The 20358-nt window shown below is 47.3% G+C and overlaps 1 protein-coding gene across 2 annotated transcripts in view; it reads right to left on the bottom strand.

Moving 5' to 3' along the window:
• Positions 1–7120: 7120 nt before the first annotated feature.
• The window catches only part of CFI (complement factor I), a 37478-nt gene continuing 24240 nt past the window's right edge, over positions 7121–20358 (bottom strand). For both annotated transcript variants that reach the window (XM_075929717.1, XM_075929716.1), the window contains 5 exons: positions 18953–19056; positions 18009–18115; positions 15950–16227; positions 13882–13983; positions 7121–7755 (listed from right to left, as the gene is read on the bottom strand). In XM_075929717.1, coding sequence (XP_075785832.1) covers positions 7538–7755; positions 13882–13983; positions 15950–16227; positions 18009–18115; positions 18953–19056 — 809 coding nt within the window. In that variant the 3' untranslated portion in view covers positions 7121–7537. The remainder of the gene's footprint in view (positions 7756–13881; positions 13984–15949; positions 16228–18008; positions 18116–18952; positions 19057–20358) is intronic.

Genomic DNA, 20358 nt, shown 5'->3' on the forward strand with positions numbered 1-20358 from the left:
GCACCCTCCTGGTGCCTCCCTCTTCCCTCACTGCCCCTGCTGTACCCTCTTTTTCCCTGATGCCTGTTACACCTTGGTTTGGTGATGTGATGGGAGCCTCAAGGGTTAAAGCCGACTGCCCAGTGAAAACTACTGGATGATGGTGAAACAAATGATTTTTATTAAGTGGTCATAACCAGCAATTAACAAGTAGGTGTTTAAACTAGCAATTGCTCAGTACTTTTACAGCGTAGAAAAGCTTGGGCACAATTATACCCAACTGATTACAATTCTTTGATTACAATTCACTTATATCAAATCGCTATCCCTAATTCGCCTAAGGCAACGTAGCATACAAATGAAAAATACAAAAAACAAAGCCAAAGTAATGATAATAAAAGAACCATCCAAAGCTAGCCCCTCTATGGTTATTTTAGGACAGCTGGTGGAGTTAGTCATAAATCTACTTTTACAACTTAACAACTCCGGGGCTTCTATTTCTAACACTTATACTTAGCCTAAATACAACACTACTATACAACACAAGATTATACAATTTATACAATGTGGTTAACAGAACTTAGATACATTTTACAGAATTACACAGTGAAATTAACACAATTTAACTGTTAATTAAACCAATAACTAATACATTTAAGCAATACTTACAAATCCAGCAACGATAATAACACAAAGACACACTAGAACTCGGAGCATGCTCAGGACTCGTGCACCCCTATATTTGATTCGAAGGGTGGGGAGGCAGCCTCAGGGTGATCAATCCTTTAGCCGGGCAAAAACAAAGACACGTGCCCTCAATACACGGAACCTCCGTCGAACAAAGGAGTAGAGGGTCTTTTATACAAAAATTCGGTGTCTAATGCCATGCTAGGGTCTGTATTTGGCAGGGCCTGATAGGCTAGTGATGAGGTAGTATGACAATACTGCCCTATAGGAATTTTCGTGATGTATGCATGATCCCCTCGTGGACAGGACCAGATGGGGGATAGTTAGTGTGAGACAACTGTGTTTTATTACCCTATGTTTACTTTTTCCCTTGCCCCTAAGACTGGTCAAGCTACGGTCAAATGAGGCTTATCTGTAAATTCAGCTAGGCGTTATCTAGTTATGCTTACCTCCCTATTTTCTTGGTGCCTTTGAGTTCCAGGATGCCTATAAGATCAAATTCCATTCACAAAACTGCATTGTGCTTCCCATGCTCCTCTGAGTATCTGGGTTTTGTGTGAGGGGCCTTGTGTGGCAGGATGGGCTATACGCGAAAGCCGTGGACAGAAAAAGCCTGCTTTACAACAATGTCCACCCCCTCACCACTCTCTGCCCCCATTCGCCTCATGCCTCTGTGCCCTCACACATGCCTTGCTCCATCCCCGCCTTCCTCACGCCCACCCCTCCTTTCAAGCCTTCTCCCAGCACCTCCTCCCCCTCCCCCCTTTAGCCCGGAATGCCCTTACCCTCTCCTCTCCCAGCATCACCGTGTCCCCCTCCCACTAATACCTTCCCTTCTGCCCTTTTCTTCATTGTCTCCACTTGGCCCCCTGGCATTTTTCTCTCCTCCCCTTTCTTCTCCTGACCTGCTCCCTCTCCCCTCAGCACAAGCCCCTTCCTCTGCCATCCACCTTCTGCCTTCCAGTGTGCAGGGCGGCCGTGGCCATGGCCCAGGCTCCAGGCCACATGCAGAACTGTGCAGTGCAATGCTGGGCTGCGCGGTTTTAAAGTCCCGGGCCATGGCATCACGCCACGCTATGCCCCGGAGTCTCCCCTCTCAGCTGTTGGGCGGCGTTTCAGTATGCCGCGCATGTGCTCCCTCGGCCCCACGTGGCCCGTACTGGCCGGCGCCGGGGAATTTCAAAAGTGCGGGGGGGCTGTGGCACCCCACCACAATCCCCCTCCCCACCTCCTCCAGCAGCCGCCGGCCGGCCCTTCGGCAGATGGCCCACCGGGAAATTCCCGGTATCCCGCCGGGCCAGTCCGCCCCTGGCGCTGGCGCAGGGCCTATTGAAACGCAGGGCCTGGGGCAGCCACTCCGCTCGCCCTGCCCTATATCCACCACTGATGGCAGGGAAGGGATAAGAAAGGAAGCAGCTTTCCAGTGATGCTGTGCTGTGACACCTTTACATTTGTATGCCTCATTTTGTCAGTAAGTAAGTCTGAACTCAGGTGAGACTTCCTTGGGGGTACAGAGGACAAATCAGACCCCCGAAAGCAAATTGTGTTGTTTAGGATCCCCCTCTATCAGACTCTGCTACCTGTGCACCTGTTACAGACCAGAGGTGCTTTTTGTACCCTCTGCTCTGGTCCAGTTCCTCTCTCCTTCCCTCATTTTTTCCTCTTGAATGCCTCAGGCCAGTAAATTTTTTCCTCCTGCCCAGCCCTGTCTACAGTCGCTGCTGCAATTTGTCCCCTTTGCTCCTTTTAAACCTTCTAAAGAACAGACTTTATTAATATTTTTGTTCCTTTGATCTTCCTCTTCTTCCCTGGGCAGAGCAACCAGGCACTGCAGAGAACAAGGATGCCCCAGGTCCCGGGAGCCGAAGACGGTGATGTGGGGAGCCAGAGTGGAGTGTGGCATGTGAAATAATCCTTGTTGAAGACAAAAGTGATCCCCAGAAAGAGACGCTCTCCACTGGGATCAGCCCTCCGGAGGAAAAAGATTTGGCCAACATCAGGCCCTTTCTTATCACCACCCTCATGAGATAGATGGGCTAGGAGAGATTTGTGAGAGCTTATGGGGAGTGAGGAGTCACACCCTTCAAATTTTAACTGCTGAACCTGGTAGTATACTCCTCCCTGGCCCCAGGAGTAGCTACTGACAAGGGGCACAAAGGGCAGGAAAGCAAACGGCTCCAAGTGACCGTGGAGTTCATGATGCCAAGCAGTTAGACACAGGGATGCTGATGAGTCTGTCCCTCTGTCCAGATGTTGTATATTCCATCCCCCAAAGATGGGGATTTGACCAGATGGACCTGTTGGCCACCAGGAGCAACAGGAAATGTCCTGTGTTCTGTTTGAAGCACAATCTGGGCTTGATCACAGATGCATTCCTGCTATCCAGGGAAGACCACTTCCTATATGCCTTTTCGTGGTTCCCACATGTGCACAGGGTACAGCTCAAGTTTCGCAGGGACAAAGAGAGAGAGTGATTCTTCTGGCCTGTTGTCTAACCACTTCATGAGCCAGCTGGCTATAAGCTAAGATTGTAGACCAGGCTCATTGTTCTCTCTGTAAATGGTCTTGGTGCCACTAGATTTGAACAGTATACCACACCAATAAGGTGTGTGGGTAACACAAGTGCCTGGATAGAAAGACACGTTTGTTCATGACTCTTCACATCTCTTCTAGGCTTTCCAGACCTCAGAAAATCCTATCCAGGCAAGGGCCTCCCTAGAGATTTTTCAGATAGGTTCCATTCATCTGCCCCTCTAGATTCAAGCTGTGTTTGCTGGTGTACCATGGTCTTGGGCCCCTGGATCCAGACATGCCTCAGACAGGGGCAAATATCTGCTTGTAGCCTGGGAAAGCATCCCAGAATCACTGGCCATTGGCAGAGAAGGTGCTGTCCTCCTGAATTTCGCATGCCTGTACCTAGCAAGAAAGCATGTTGGCCACCCCTACTGCCTGGGGAAGTATGTATCAGAAAGTAAGTGACTGACAAGGATTTATGAGCAATATTGGGCAAGCTGTTCACATGAGCTCTCAGTGGGTTGCTGTGGTATAGAAGGCTAAAGTCATCATTAGCCATATGAACTGAGCCATGAGTAGGAGAGGGAGGTGATGCAGCATCTGTGGGACTAAGATTGAAATAGTGCACCCAGTTTTAGTGCCCACCTTTGAAAAAGTTGTTGAGAAATTGGATCCAGGGCAGCCAAAGTCACCAAATGTTTTGAGAGCTGAAGAAAACTGTCTTCCAGTGTGTCAGTGGAAGAGCTCAATTTGTTTAGCTGATAAAAGATCGAGAGATGACTTCATTAATGGAGAAAAAACATCAGGTATTAAATGGCTCATTAATCCAACAAAGAGAGGCATGGCAAAACCCAGTGACTGGAATGTGCAAAGAGACCAATTCCTATTAGAAATAAGGCACAAATATTCAACAGTCAATATGATTCACCACAGGAACAAACTCCCAAGGGAAGTGGCGGACTCTCCATCCCTTGATGTCATTTAATGAAGACTAGATGTCTTTCTAGACTGAGTTTGGTGAAAAACTAGCTCCTGTGCCATACAGGAAGCCTGTGATGTGCAGGTCAGATTAGATGCTCTAATAGTCCATTCTGGTCCCAGTCTCCTAATAAAGAAAAAAACCCGGGTGTAGCCTCTGGTAACATCCCTAGCTCCAGTGCCTGTGGGGCTCTTGCTGCATTTCAAAGGCAGAGGTGCAGCGGGGAACATGGAGTGAGCAGGGGGCTTTCGCTACATTTCAAAGACAAAAGTGCTGCAGTCGGGGCTGCTTGAGTCCCTGCTTGCCCCGGGTTCCCTGCTGCACCTCTGCCTTTGAAATGTAGCAAGAGCCCAGTGGGCTCTCAGTACATTTCAAAGGAAGTATCAGAGGGGTAGCCGTGTTAGTCTGAATCTGCAAAAGCGACGAGGAGTCCTGTGGCACCTTATAGACTAACTGAAGTGTAGGAGCATAAGCTTTCGTGGGCAAAGACCCACTTCGTCAGATGCATCTGACGAAGTGGGTCTTTGCCCATGAAAGCTTATGCTCCTACACTTCAGTTAGTCTATAAGGTGCCACAGGACTCCTCGTCGCTATTTCAAAGGAAGAGGAACAGCGGTTGGGACTTGGCACCCGCAGGGACTGCTTGAATCCCTGGTCACGCCATTTCCCTGCTTCACCTCTGCCTTCCCTGTCCCCACCATGGAGACAGTGGGTGGAACGGCTTTTAAGCCGGCTCCCCCCAGCCCTGGCTCCTGCTCCCTCCCTTTCTGCCTCTGATACAGAAGCAGCAAGTGGGCGGGGGAAAGCAACTAGTTGAGCACTGACTTTACCTGATAAGCCTATGCTTATCAGGTAGTCAACTAGTCACTTACATCCCTACCCAGGACCTGACCTTGCATGTGTAGGAGTCATGCACAATTTGGACAATGTGCGGTTCCCCACTATAGAGGCCTGAGGTCTGCAGCTGGTGTGGGTGGAGCAGGGAGGTCCCTGCTTCAGAAGCTCTCTTTTCCCTAACCCTGCACCTGGGGTGTGCAGGGCCAGAAGCTCAGGTTCCTGCACACCGTCCACCGCATGTTTCTGACTGCACAGCACAGAGGGCAGGACACACTGGAGCCATACCTGCTGCAAAGCAGCTTTGATGGAGCGAATTGTGTTGAGCGTGAGTCAGTGCCTGGCAGCTGGAGGGAGACCTGGTATGGGCAGAGTTTCCCCATGCCAATAGGTGGGGGGCTGTGTGGTGCTGGAGGCGCAGCAGAGGGCAAGGATTGTTGGAGTCAGAATTGGGAAGAAGACAGGAGAAAGCCTGAGTTGGTCACTAGTGAGCAGTGGGGTGTTGAAGGACTGCAGAGGCAGCTGAGGCTGGGAGACGTGGAAAGAGACAGTCCCAGCTTTGGAATTGGGATGGTTTTGAATGTGGGCAGTTTTGACAAGAAAGAGGAGAGAGAGCAATTGGAATGAACTTGACAGGACTCCTGGGAGGGGGCCAAGTGTGATGGGCAGGAAGGAACTGGGGGAATGGGAGAAGGATGGGAGGATTTTGATGGCTCTTGTGGGCGCTGGCTATTTTAGGGTCTCTCAGGAGAGAGCCAGTAGGAGCAACACAGACCTGCCTGGATTCACCATCATTCTCTCAGAGTTTGATGTAAGTAACCTCTGAGCCCAGCTTCCTGACTCCAAGCATTGGTGGGCTGTAGGATCCACTGCTGCAGGGCTGTGGACTAGGAGTGTTCCCTTTGGGGAGGCAGAGTCAGAGCAGGGAATGAGCTTGGCTTGAGTCAAGTTCTCCTTTTCCTGGTGAAGTGGTAACCTTAGGCCATGCTCCAACCAGGTGTGTGCCTGATCCTGGATCCCTTCTTGGCATCCGGGAGCAACTTGAGGCTCCCTTGGCCTAGAAAATAAAGGGTCTGGCTGTAGCTTCTTTCCCCCAGCCTCTCCTGTAGAGGGACTGTGGGGAAGGAAATTCCTGGCCTCGAGGGGCAGGGGACTGAGAAGTGAGAGAAAAATGCTGATGGAGTCCCATCTCTCCCTTCCACTAGAATCACCAGAATTCCCTAGTATGGGTCTGTTCATCAGTGATCCAGACAAGGACATCAGCCAGCAGGCCAGGGGAGATGTTTACCACTTCTACCAGCTGTTGCTGCACCAGAAGGGTAAGAAACTCAGCTAGGAAATGGGAGCCAATGGACTGAGAGTGACTGCACCTGGGTAATGGGACCCCATCTAATTTCTCTCAGATGGATCCCAGCTGGGGAAAGAGTCTTTCTCTGTCTCTGTTCTTCACCCCCCCCCCCCCCCCCAGGAGTTCTATTGGTCCAGGAATGCAGGGAGGACTCTGCCCACTGTGCAGCCACCAATGGGGTAGGAAGGACTCAGACCCTGCCAGCACAGTGACCAATGTGTGTGTGTGTCTCCCTCCCATGAGGCAGAAGACCTGTGATGCTGTGACTGGCACCAGGCTCCTGGGATACAGGAACGCAGCCAGGATTGGGGAGGTAAGGATGCAGTATGACAGTTCAGGGAGTGGGGCTGGCTGGGTCTTCTGCAGTCCTGTCCCTAGGAGGCAGCCACAAGAGCCCGCTCCTATTCCCAGCTGAGTTCCCTATGCAGCACCCAGAAGGAGAGGGTGGTGTTAAGGCTCCCACATTAGAACCTCACTCGTTGCTGTGATTTATATCTGACAGGGACCCATTGCTACATGGCATAAGGCGAATCCCCACATGGGGGAGTTAATGGAGGAAGATGATTGTGAGATTCTCTCTGCTCCTTGTGTCCCTACCTAGCTCATAGCTGAGGATCTGAGAGGAGAGCATTTTGTCAATGAGCCACTATTACCTAGCCAGATCCTGGCTGGATTACTTGCTCCCTGTATAAGCAGATGGTTTTGGTATTCCCTCAAGGTTTATGATGCTTCAGAGTTTAGGTCGCCATATTCTCTGCTAGACTTGAACAGGCTCTGCATGTATTCAGTTTTTTATTCCTTGCTTTCAGCATAATTTTCCATTTTAACAGACATGCCAATGCAAATACAAGATGAAATATATATTTCCCTTTCCCCAAATATCAGATGTTTTAATTTCCATATAGTAAGCATACATTTATCAGGGAATCTTGCAGTGAACTAATTTCAGTATAAAATGCTTGAGATAAAAATAATTAATTTATAGAACACTAAGAGCCTTTTTAAAAATTAGCAAATTTTTGAAAAGGTTATTAGTGTTCTATAAATGTAATGATTTTTGTTGAAAGTGTTTTATACTGAAATTAGTTCACTGCGAGATTCCAAATGTATGTAATAAAGCCGCTGATCCTAAAGTAGAACTAATCTTCATTTTCATGTGTGTAGGCAATAGAAAGGAGTATGTGCTTCCCAAAGCTTCAGATATTGTATACAGAAATAAGGGACCTTCCCACATGACGACTAATCCACTCAAAGTAGCTGGCTACTTTTGTGTAAACTCCAGGGTATCCTTGAACTCCGCAATTTTCACCCCAACTCACAATGCCCCACACATATGCCCGGTTATTTGAATCCAGACAAACCAAGGGTCCTCCTGAGTCACCTTTACAGGAATCTATAGAACCATCAAAAGTACCTAAGGCAAAAGAGAGAAAGGGGGAAAAAAAGCACAGGCAAATTTGTTATATGCATTTTTCCTCTTGTGAATTCTTTTGAGTTACACTAGCATAACTTCAACTAATGTTTAATAAATTTTTCCCAGAGTCTAAGAGCAGAATTCAGGCCATTGCTTTTGATATTATTTCAAAAGAAATCCAAGAATAATGGAACAATTGGTATTGTGGGGGCTCTGACAACCATTGAACCAAATTGTAAATCATGTATATAATGGAAACCTCTTCAAGTCACAGGGTGCAGCAGCACCTTCCCCACCACCACCCATACCCCTGTAGTTTCAGTACCTTACCAAAATAAGTGCCAAACCTGCTTTTTAACTGTGTATAATGCTTCTGAAAATAAAGTGTCAAGAACATGAGACTACAACAGGGTTCTCCCTCTAAGCAGTGCATCTGCATGGTCACACACAAAAATTTTTAGGCCTGTTTGCCTCACCCGCAGAGCCATGCAGCAACACACACCTTCCTGCTAGACTGGAAGGTCAGTGTCAGTGGTGGGTGGCTGTCCTGTCCCTGTTTGGTCAGGCTGGAGCCAGGGTGCGGTGAGGCTGTCCCAGCTATGGCAGGCGGGATGCTGCAGCCTCTTAGCGGGGCTGCGTGATGGGCAGAGGCTGCTCTGGCAGCCCCGGCCAGGGCCAGAGCTGCCACATGGTGGGCAGTAGCGGCAGCTCACGTGGTCACAGTTGGGGATGGCGCTAGAACAGTGGCTGGGGATGGAGCTGGAGCCGTCACATAGTGGGTGGTGGCAGCAGCTGCTCAGGTGGCCCCAGAGCCACCACATGGCGGTAGCAGCAGCTCCAGGGCTGTCACGTGGCTCCCAAGCCTATCCTCCAGCTCTCAGCTGCAGGACTGGCCAGGCAGGAGGCCTCCTGGTAGCAGCCTTGGCTCCCTGACCCCAGGAGCTCCTGGCTGGGAATGCTGGGCAGTGCAGCCCCAGCTCCCCCCACTTCGTCCACCGGTTGAGGGAGCCAGGAAGCCCAGCCCTAGCCCTTCCTCTCATAAAGAGCTGCCAGCTGGCCAGGAAGCAAGCAGCTTCCTAGGAGGCCAGGCAGCCTACTCCTGGGCCCACCCTCTGCAAGGAACCCTGGAGGAATGGGCAGTCTCCTCTCAGCGAGGAACTGCCACCTCCCCGATCTCTCAGCCTCCTATTCTGAGTTCCCTCCTGAATCCCACATCCCCTGGTGTAAGCCCCCCGTCATGCTTATATATATAAATATAGAGAGAGGAGTGTTATGGCAGGGGGTTGCGGGTGTGGGGGTGCAGGACTCTAGATTGGGGTGTGTGTACAGCAGCTTCCCCACGCAGGAGCAGCCAGGCAACCACCAACTCTGGCCCACAGCTGGGAGGAAGCAGTGTGTGTGTGTGTGTGTATATATATACATACATATATATATATATATATATATATATATTTAGTTAGTTAGTTAGTTACAAACTGCTAGGTGCCACAGTGGTGCACAGCCCAACAAGCACACATGACATCAACGTTGGTGCACAAAACAAAACTCAGTCTGCTCACGGATGGGAAATCTTAGACTACAATAATGCAGAGCTGTTGCTACAGTTCTAGCATGTTACATATGTGTTTAGCTGCTCTTTTAATAAGAGGACTTAAGTCCCCAACATTCTTCATCTACTTTTCCTTATACATCTCAGTGGGGTGTTTCAACTTGAGAGGGAAGAACCAACACTAGCTAGGAGGGTACTTTAGTCTTCATGCCTCTAAAAATGTGGTCTTTCTTCTGAGTTTTCCCCGTGTGTGTGTCAGCTGTTGCTGATTGTATTGTTATATTTTGTGGTGCAGATAGTGAGGTCGGGTGGTCAGTTACATGTTATGCAACTTTTACTTTGGGGAAGAGAAAGCTTCCCCCTTTCTTCTTGTTGTCTATGAAGTTTCTAAATTCCCTACAACTTCATCTTTGATTAATATCTTCAGCTTTTGTACAGTTGCCTCTTGCTGCAATAGCTGACAGCTTTCCACACAAGTACTATTATCAATTGAAAAGTGTGACAGACCTAGGAGACAATATCCAAGTGTCCCACAGGACCCCAATATCTTCAGACTAAATTCACTCTCAGTTTAAATGCACCACTTTTCACTATATGTTTTTCTTTTAAGCTTGCCTTTGGTTACTTGAATTAAAGGAGGGACTGAACCAGTGTTCCCTCTAATCTTTTCCATTCATGTGCAGAATAATTTTTATGTGCACTGAGGCATGTGTGAATGTGCATCACCAATAGAAACAAAAAATCTAGCTGTGGGTGCTCTGACTTGAATCATGGAATTCTAGGGCTGGAAGAGACCTCAGAAGGTCATCAAGTCCAGCCCTCTGCCCAAAGCAGGATCAACCCAGCCAGAGCTTTGTCAAGCTGAGACTTAAAAACCTCTAGGGATTGAGATTCCACTACCTCCCTAGGTAACCCATTTCTAGCAATTTTCAAGTGCACAGAAGGGTGTTACAAGGAGGAGGGAGAAAAACTGTTCAGCTAGACCTCTGATGATAGGACAAGAAACAATGGGATGAAATTACAGCAAGGGAGGTTTAGGTTCAACTTCCTGCCAGTCAGGGCGGTTAAACACTAGAATAAATTGCCTAGGGAGGATGTGGAATCTCCATCACTGGAGATATTTAAGAGCAGGTTAGACACACACCTGCCAGGGATGATCTAGACGGTGCTTGGTCCTGCCGTGAGGGCAGGGGACTGGACTTGATGACCTCTCGAGGTTCTTTCCAGTTCTAGTGTTCTATCAAAGCTTACAGGGAACATTGGAGAGCTTGAGAAAGCTTGAGACAATTCTTCTAGTAGCTTGAAGTTAAAAATTTGAATTCCAGGTTCTTTCTTCAGCATTTGGAATGGCAGTCCAGAGTACTAACAGCGCTTTAAGACCGCGTTTCCCAAGCTATGGGCCGCGGCCCACTACCGGGCCGCGGGAAAAAAAATACCGGGCCTCAGCGTGGCTGCCAGGGTGTCCTGGGCTCCCGGACTGTCCGTGCAGCACCAGGTCCCCCAAACCCTCAGCCGGGCTGGGTGGATGCAGCCGTATGTTTCAGGCTCCCGGCAGAGGCATAGTGAGTGTTACCAGGTGAGCTCTTATTGCTGGCGGCGGGGGGGTTGGATATGGGCCACAGGGAAGCAGGGTTGGGGCAGTGGAGCTGCCCAGGGGAGATAGGGAGGGGAACCGGCCGGTGGAAGCAGGTTTGGCCGGGGGAGGGGGCAGGGGACAGTGAGGTTAGCTGGGGGAGATTGTGGGGCTGGCTGGGGAACCGGCTGGCAGAAACAGGACTGGCTGGGCTGGCTGAGAAAGATGCGTGGGGGTGGGGAGAACCGACCAGTGGAAGCAGGGCTGGCAGGGGCAGCAGGGCTTGCCAGGGGAGATCGGGAGAGAAACGGCTGGCGGGGACAGCAGGTCTGGCGGAGGTGGAGGGGGAGAAGAAGGGAAGGGAAGGGGGAGAGAATTGGCTAGCGGGAAGTGGGACATTTCAGGCCGCACGCAGATCCTGAATAAAAATGTAAAAGCAGTGCCTTTTAAATATCCCCACTGCTGATAGTGAGGTTTAAAGGCACCACAATGTGTCAGAATGGAGAGAACCTGGTGCATTCACCATCCAGAATGAGAATATGGATAAAAAATTCCAAAGATGGTGTCGGCTTTCTGAAAATAAATGAGCCCCTTTTCAATACATGATGTGGTGGTGCAGGGTTTTATTGGATTATGCTGGTTCTGCTGGCAGAAGCAGGGCTGGCCCGGGGGGAAGGGGCAGTGGGGCTGGCTGGGAAAGATGGGTGGGGGTGGAGAGAACTGACCGGAGGAAGCAGGGCTGGCATGAGCAGCAGGGCTGGCCAGGGGAGATCAGAAGAAGCAGGAGAGAACCACCAGGCTGCAAGTGGGTTGGGGTGAGCGGGGATGGCCAGGGGGGAAGCAGGAGGAAGAGAATCGGCCAGCAGGGAGTGGGACTGATCTGGGCACACGCAGATCCTGGGGTGCTGCCCATCCCGTGCATGGTCCGGGCGAAGCACAAAGGAGTCCGGCCTCCTAGATTCCATTTTGCCACCTCTGAGTAGTTGTGATCTGCCTGGCTGGTGGACACACTCACGCAGCACGTGTTGATCAGCCAGGAAGTTGGCAACTACAAACTGATACACATAATGATAATAATAAAACGTAATTAATTAGAAAATACCGCCCATTTTCTATGTCCGGTATTTTCTCAATTTGTTTCTGGACAGAACCCTCAAATACCAGACTGTCTGGTACAAAACTAAACACCTGGCAATCCTACCCCTCCTAACACCCTCACTCCTAGCCAGATACCCTACCCCCAGTCTGCTCCTGCTCCCGCCTTCTGGAGTGCCCGTGCGGCGCTGGGTCCCCCAAGCCCTAGCCCGGGTTGGGTGGAGGATGCAGCGAGTGAAACAATTAAAATTTATTCATTTTTCATTCTCTTTTTTTATGTGATTTTATATTTTTGGGCTACACAAAAAGTACCACAAAAAAACCAGGTTCCAACTAAAGTAAAAGTTTGGGGAACCCTGGTCTACCCAGCTATCTATCCATCTTACAGTCCATTTATCCAATCCATATTCCCTTAACTTGCTGGTAAGAATATTGTGGGTGGCCGTATCAAAAGCTTTGCTAAAGCTGGCCCTGGGGGCTTTGGGAGGACCAAAACCAATGTATTTGCATATTCATCATTTGGTTAATGAATATGCAAATTAATGTTACCGGTCCTCCGAAAGCTCGTGAAAGGATTTCCTGGTCCCCGTGTCAAAAAGTTTGGGAACCCCTGCTTTAAGACGCACTTAAGTACCTTGCTGAATCAGGGCCAAAGATGGTAAAGGTCAGATTTTCAATGGCCAGTAGCTTAAATCTACATACAATCTAAAACATAACTGGATGGGGATGCAGGAATTTGCATGCATAATTCATAGAATCATAGAACCATAGAGCTGGAAGAGACCTTAGAAGGTCATCAAGTCCAGCCCCCTGCTCTAGGCAGGACCAATCCCAACTAAATCAACCCGGCCAAGGCTTTGTCAAGCCGAGACTTAAACACCTCTAGGGATAGAGACTCCACTACTTCCTTAGATAACCCATTCCAGTGCTCCACTACTCTCCTAGTGAAATAGTTTTTCCTAATATCCAACCTGGACCTTTCCCACCACAGCTTGAGACCATTGCACCTTGTTCTGCCATCTGTCACTACTGAGAACAGCCTCTCTCCATCCTCTTTGGAACCTCCCTTCAGAAAGCTGAAGGCTGCTATCAAATCCCCCCTCGCTCTTCGCTTCTGCAGACTAAACAGACCCAAATCCCTCAGCCTCTCCTCATAGGTCATATGCTCCACCCCCTAATCATTTTGGTTGCCCTCTGCTGGACCCTCTCCAATGCGTCCAAATCCTTGCATGTAATCAGAATGGCATTTGCAAATATAACTGTGTAATTATACATGCAAGGGGATCCTAAATGTCTGTATCACATTACAGCAGATCTAGTAAGAATATTTGGATCCTTACTTTATTAAGAGCTTCACTATGGTGTGTAGTTGGCCTACTTTTTGATTATTAGAGAGCACTATGCGGTAGGACTTCAGATACAGGTTGGACTTCCCTCATCCGGCACCCTGGTCCCGAACAAGGGGATTTGCTGGACCAGAGGAGGCCCCTCCCAACATGGCATGTGCTGAACTGCGGTCCCCGGCTAGCATTCCAGCCTGGCACTGCTGCTGCTTGCCAGCTGGAGTTCCCTAGAGGCGGGCCCCGAAGCTCTGGGACCAGGCCAGAACTCTGCAGTCACTTCTGCCCCCCTGCTATCTCCTAGCCACAAGGCCAGACTCCTTGCTGCACCGCCTGTCCCTCCATACTCCCTCCTTCGACATGGGGCTCCCGGCTGAGTTGCTGTGCTCCGTGCATGTGGACCAACCTCCCTATACCTGGGCTGTATGGTTCAGGAACATCCATTGTCCTGCTGGACCACGGATGTTGCCAGAGAGAGAGTCCTGGTTAAGGGAGGTACAAGCTGTATCTGGGAAGGTTGACTTGATGACACTAGAAAGAAATAGTATAAGAGTGATTAATTTACTTGCCTGCACATTCCATCTCTTTAAAAAAGCGTTCTTTATAGATTTCTGAACAGTTTGGAAATAAATGAATGTTGCCCCATCGAAGAACAAACTGTTTGGTATAACCTAAGAAAGAAAAGAACGTTTGAACGTTTGAATGTGCAATACATTTTAGATACATTATCATGAATCAGATGTTTCACCCTTGTTTTCCTGACTCAGTATAATTTGTTTTATTATATACAATACATACCTTAAATGCATGCATACTTTCTCCTTGTAAGCACATCAGTCAGATAAAAAGCAGTACAATTCAACTGCAGAATCACACACAGCAGTTACATGTTCTGACACATTTTTAGTGAACCCCAGTCCTTGACTCCCTCTCTAGTTTGTTTACTTATTTTCTGTTGGTGCTTGCAATTTATAGATTACACAATATGGTAAACAGTGGCTAACTGGCTCTTGTATTTTCTGTGAGGAGGGAAAATCTTAATCTAGGAGACCTCATTTAAGAGAGGGCATTAGAAGTATCTTGGAAAATCAGAATTATTAAAGGAGGAATTACAGGCAATACTCAAGCTTTATTTTTGTTCAGTTTCAGTCTGACATGTTAAGGTCCTCTAGATAAAACTGTCATCCCATTCTTATGTTTCCCATTCTAGCACTTCAGCTTGGCTTCCTAAATGCACCTTCATCATATATCACCATGATATTGTTCACAGCAAACTGTGGTGATAGCTTGCAGTATTTTCAGTGGGGCCGACAGATTGGCCGAGCCCCTGGACAAGGTTGGGGAAGGGGCCCAGCTCTGCGCCTCCAGAAGGAATGGGATCTTGGATGAAAGGGGACAGGGTTGGGGTTAGTTTTTCCCCAGGCATCTTTCAGTGCCACATGGAGCATATCACACGTACCCCAGGCAGCCCTCAATGATGCCTGGCGCACGTCGCCTGGGGCTCCAGCGTCAATTTAATGGGCCCAAGGCTCTCGCGGTTACTATGGCTGTAGTAGCAGCAGCAGCAGCTGGGAGCTCCAGGCCCTTTTGAAGCAGGCCTGAGTATTTTCAGTGTTTAATTATTTTGTCAAAGCTCTAGAAATGTCTCTTTCTCCACCCTCCTATCTTTCTTCTTTCTCCATCCTCCTATCTTTCCTATCTTTATCGTCTTTTTCTTTTCACAAAAGAGGGGCTTCTAGATGTCAGTCACGTCATATCTTGTGGACAAACTACAAATGTTGAGGGACACAAAAAAAAAAGATAAAGAATAGTCTCCTTAATCACATGTCACTGGTGATCAAAATGGAAATGTTACTAGAGAGTAATATAATTGTAGTAGTTTTAAATGTCGCTTCCATGCCAGCTTCTTAATTGACCATATGCTATTAATCAGCTGCTGTAATTCATGAAGGAAATGATCAGTTCACCTCTTTGACAAAAAGCTCATTAAAAATGTCTAATGTTTCTACATTCTTTGGAGGACTGGAGCAGAGGCCTGCACCTTTGTATGGCTGGGCTCCAAGAAGAGAAGTGTGATAAACAGAAGGATGCAAACTTTGCATTATCCTTCCTTATGAGACATGCAGATTGGCAAATAAGTGAACAAAACACATCATTCAGCTATGCAAATTAGGTAGGATGCAGAGTTTTTACATGCTATATTCCTGCATCCTGCCCCTCTCCCATCACTGCCGGAGCTTGGCTTTTCTTACACTGTATTTTTTGCCTTCTTTTTCTTTTCCTGCTGTCCCATTCAGCTTTTGTCTGCCTTTATGTATTTCCCCCCTTTCACTCCAACAATAATATCCTCCTCATCACTTCAATTTTGAGTGCCTTCCCCTCTCTAGACCAATCATAAAGTTATGTTATTGTGTTATAAATAAAACAAATAAGCTAAAGTAGACATTTAACTAACATGACTTCATTGATCACTGTACATGTATGTTGTAGTCCTTCTCCAACAATTTGGGACAAGAGTAGAGTTTCTTTCTAAAAGTTTGTACAATACTCAGCATGCTAAGATTCTGATATAGATGTGAGCCCTTAGACATTACCATAATATATATAATTCATTATTGTAAATGAAAAATCACATACCCTCTGCTAGTCCCCAGCCAGAAACCTTGCATTGATGTCCAGCTTGGAACAAATATTCTGACCAAGGAATGCAGGCAGGTATGCTGTGTGCTAGTGAGCATGGCTTTCCTCTGTCATTACTTTTTATCTCCAGCAAAGCAATATCATTCTGATAGTTTGAGGCATTATAGTTTTCATGGATTATCACTTGGTTTACTCTGAAAGTATTTGTCTCATTATTAAAGTGGATTGTATCTAATATTGCGGTCCATATCAAATACTGATTAACTCGACTTTGCCTGTAAAAGAAATATCAGTTATATTTTGTTAATACATACAAGTGCAAATGTAAGTTCTGGCTTGGAGTAAGCATTATGCCATTTAGCAATTCATCAGCATTTCTGTAGAACAAAAATAATTAATATTACATACTAAGTATTACTCCTCCTCTGTTAAGGGCTTTCTGAACTATATCAAATGTGGGGACATATTCCACTTGTTATATAATGTTGCATCTGACATGGAAGCGTACTTACAAATCAATAGGCCTAAACAGGCTGTTAGCACTGCCTCAAGGGGAATGCTAGGAGGATTGTGCTTTGGTTGTGTCCAAGCAGGTAGAGATACTCCTGGGGCAGACTCCTCTCTCCTCACCGCGCTCTGGTGGGGTTGTGCCCAAGCCACATCATGGGCCAGAATGGAGGGGATGTTGCGACCATCACTTCCTTCTCTCTGTTCATCTGTGCACCCTTTGGGGAAAGGGTTCACTTTTTTTTTATTGTATCTCTTTGGTATATATGGTCATGCCAATTTTCTTCCACCATTTGATCTGAGGAAGTAGGTCTGGCCCACGAAAGCTCATCACCTAATAAACCATCTTGTTAGTCTTTAAAGTGCTGCATAGACATTTCTTCTGCTGTAGGTTCTATTTTCTTTCCATCACCTGTGCATTGTGTAGCTTAGGATTTCATGTAAAACGTAGGAGAGATGAAAGTTGTCTTGATGCATTCTATATATGTTATAATGATGGATCCCATGGGAGTCCTGCTATATGGTCTCAATGATCCAAAAAATCAGCTCCAAAACATGATCCAAAACAGCAGATGGCTTGAGGAGAGATCCCTCAGGAAATCTGTGGTGATCATTCTCCTTCGTTCCTCCCCTCCAATGGTTGTGTATTAATGCTGTTTCAAGCAGCTTAGTTGTAGGAAACTGATTCTAGGGGGAGTCTGTCCGGCACTTCAGAGGTGCAGCACTTGCAGAGAGAGAGTAGGGCATTATAGTGGCTTTAAGACTACTGGGAGCTGGAGACAAAGCCACTTGGCTTGCAGCTCCTTGACTGTGGTATTCCCTTCCTCAAGAATAGCAGACCTAGCCTGATCACCTTCAGGACAAATGGCAAGATCTGTCTTTTTTCCATAGCTTTTCCATAACACACAACATAGAGAGAAAAGCACGCAAACCCCCTCAATTGTCTGCCTTCGGAACAGGAGAAAGTAAATTGAAGAGAATCTGGTGGCTGTTCTACCTACAAGAGAACCATGCAAGAGCAGGCAAAATAGCCTAATTAGTTTTTTTAACTCACACTTAACTCATCTTGCTCCTGATAAGGAATTCAGCTCTAAAACCACCTATTATGGACTCTTTAATTACCATAGTGATCTCTGCTGTGTAAATGCCTAGACAGACAGTATTAAAAAGCAGGAAAGGCTTTTCAAACATTAAGGAAAACCCTATCTGAAAATCCTTTATGGTAGAATCAGTGCATATGCTGGGATGAGGCTGAGTAAGCTAGAGGGAGTCTGATGTAATGATACAGACTGGGCTGAATCAACCCAGCAGTAACACTAAGAATTTAGGATGTGAGCCTGGAGATTGGTGTGCAGACTCTCTGCTTCTGAGTTTTTTATTGTTTTGTAATAGTAATTTTTGGCTTGCTGTCTTATTTTCTCCATATGCGATCAGACTCAGCAAAAAAAAAAAAAAAAAAAAAAAAAAAAAAACAGATGAGAAATACAAGAACCTATACAATGTTTTCTTTACTTTGCAAGAACCAAATAATTTCTACAATGGTTTTTACCTGACACAATGTGCAGCAGTGAGAATCCAACAGCCACCGATATAAATTCCTCCACAGTTCACTGCACCACTACCTTCTCTAATTGCCACTTGCCAGGGGAATTCACCCTATAAAAGATATTTGCATGGTTCATGTGGTAGGATCTGACCCTATTTGATCAAATGTAATATGTGACTGTATCATTAGACACATTACTTAGGTTTAATTCTGTTTTGTCAGGATACTCTTTCTAGCAAGAGTATTTTGCTAAATTATTTGCTGCAGTTTTTGCAGGTGTTCCTTCACTACTCTCCTGCACTGTAGTGCTGCATTATGTCCCACCAAAGTACAATAGCTGGGAGGTTTGCATCTCTTTGCAATGTTGCAGTATACAACTCATGCAGTTCAAAATACTACTGTGCAATTCAGTAGTTTTACAGCTAGTATCATTTTTCTTAAAAAAAAAATAAAAAAAGGAAAATTCAATGCAAACATCTTGGTTAAGAGTACAAATCAGAGCCTAACCTGGGACACACACTGAACTTCCTTTGAAGAAATAAAGTTTCTATTCAAGTCTTAATTGACTTTTCCTGACATTTTTGGGTGAGTATACACTTAAAGCTGGGGGTGTGATTCCAAGTTTGAGGAAGCACACTCACATTAGCTCTGATTGCACTGTTGTGCTAAAAATAGCATGCAGTTGTGTTGGCATGATGGGCTAGCCACCTTGATTACATTCTTATGTGACACCATAGGCAGGTACTCAGGTGGTTTGTGCGGGCACAGCTACAGTCTATTTTTAGCATAGACTGCATAGAGTAGCAGGGGTTTCTCTCTGAGCTAGGAATCATTCTTTCAGCTTGATATGCCACCTTCTGCCAGTGGCATATCCGTGTGTGCTCTCAAACGCTAAAGACAACAATGCCCATACATATTTTTATCAGACAAAGCCACTTTTGTTGTACCTTTCTAGCAGTGTTTCCTCCTATGATACGCTTCCGTCGAGTTAGTGGGTGGCTTGTAACACCACAGTTTAAATGAGGCAACAAGGTCTTAAATTTTTTTCTTTCTTTAAGAAAAAGGAAAGAGCATTTAAGGAACACATTAATTTTCATCACAATGAGGGTTTTTTTTAAATAATTTGATTTTTATGGACATAGGGACTTAGACACCTGCCACCTAGTGGAATTCACAGGCTGGAGTTAGGTGCTTGGTATACAAGGCAGAGGGCCAATGCACCCAAGAATGGAATCCTCAAAGCTAGCAGGCTGAGTGGGGGTGGGGCTGCCTAAAGCATCCATTAGGACAATCAGGGCTGGATTATGAAAGGAGCCTTAGGGATTTAAGTCCAGGGCCCTGGGATGCAGTCACTAACACCCTGATAGGCTGCAGTCTGCCTGGTGGAGTGAGGGGGGAAGCGGCTTTGTGCACACATCACTATTAGTAGTACTTGCCTATAGGCACCACTCCCATCGCTACCATTGGCTGAGAATTGTGGCTGATGAGAGCAGTGGGGGGCAGCCCCTGCAAACGCAGGGCCTCACAGAGAAACCTGTTTTCCCCCAGTAGCTACAGCAGATAAGTGCTCCAATCTTTTGTTCCCTCCTGCACACCTGGCCTGCACTTGCATACTCCCCATCCCACACCTGCACCCTATCTCCCACCCAGAATCAGGACCCCCAAACCAAGCTCACTCCTGCACTCTGCCTCCCACCCAGACTCCACATCCCCCAGCCCACTTCTGCACCTGACTTCTCTCTAAGAATCGGCCCCACCTCTGCACCTACCTCCTGCCCAGACACCACACCCTTACTGTGCTCTCTGGCAGTCCCCTCCTGCACTGAATCCCTAATTTTAGCCCCGCCCCAGAGTCCTGGTGGGGCCCCATGAAATCTACTAGCCCTGGACTACCAGAAGAGTTAATCTGGCCCTGGACAGTAGCACCCCAGCTTTCCAGTTGTGCCCGCAATTACCAGTAATGGGATCTTTCTTTTTTCCCCCTCCATTACTGCACAGTTGGCTCAGCAGAACAGTTTGGGCTACAGGTAAAGCTGGGGTGAAATGGAACTAGAGAGGGAATGAGGGCAGAGCTGGCCTACAAGTGGAGAAGAGCTGAGGCAAAGTCAGGAGCTGAGCTGAGCAGCGCTCTCTCCTGCCCTGCCCGCCCCCCCCCCCCCCCCCCACCTCCTGAGGGTTGACCCAAACCTCGCAGGAACCGCCCAAACATTCATCTGTGTTCCTCCGACAGGGGCATGCCCCATCATTTGGGGCCCTTGCATTTGGAAGTTCAAGGAGAGAGGTGTGGCTTGAGCTCCACCCCTCAAAGGGAACTAAGGATCCAAATCCAGATCACAAGGCAGCACCTATCTGT

Source organism: Pelodiscus sinensis, chromosome 5 (genome assembly GCF_049634645.1).
Source record: "Pelodiscus sinensis isolate JC-2024 chromosome 5, ASM4963464v1, whole genome shotgun sequence".
Lineage (NCBI taxonomy): Eukaryota > Metazoa > Chordata > Testudines > Trionychidae > Pelodiscus > Pelodiscus sinensis.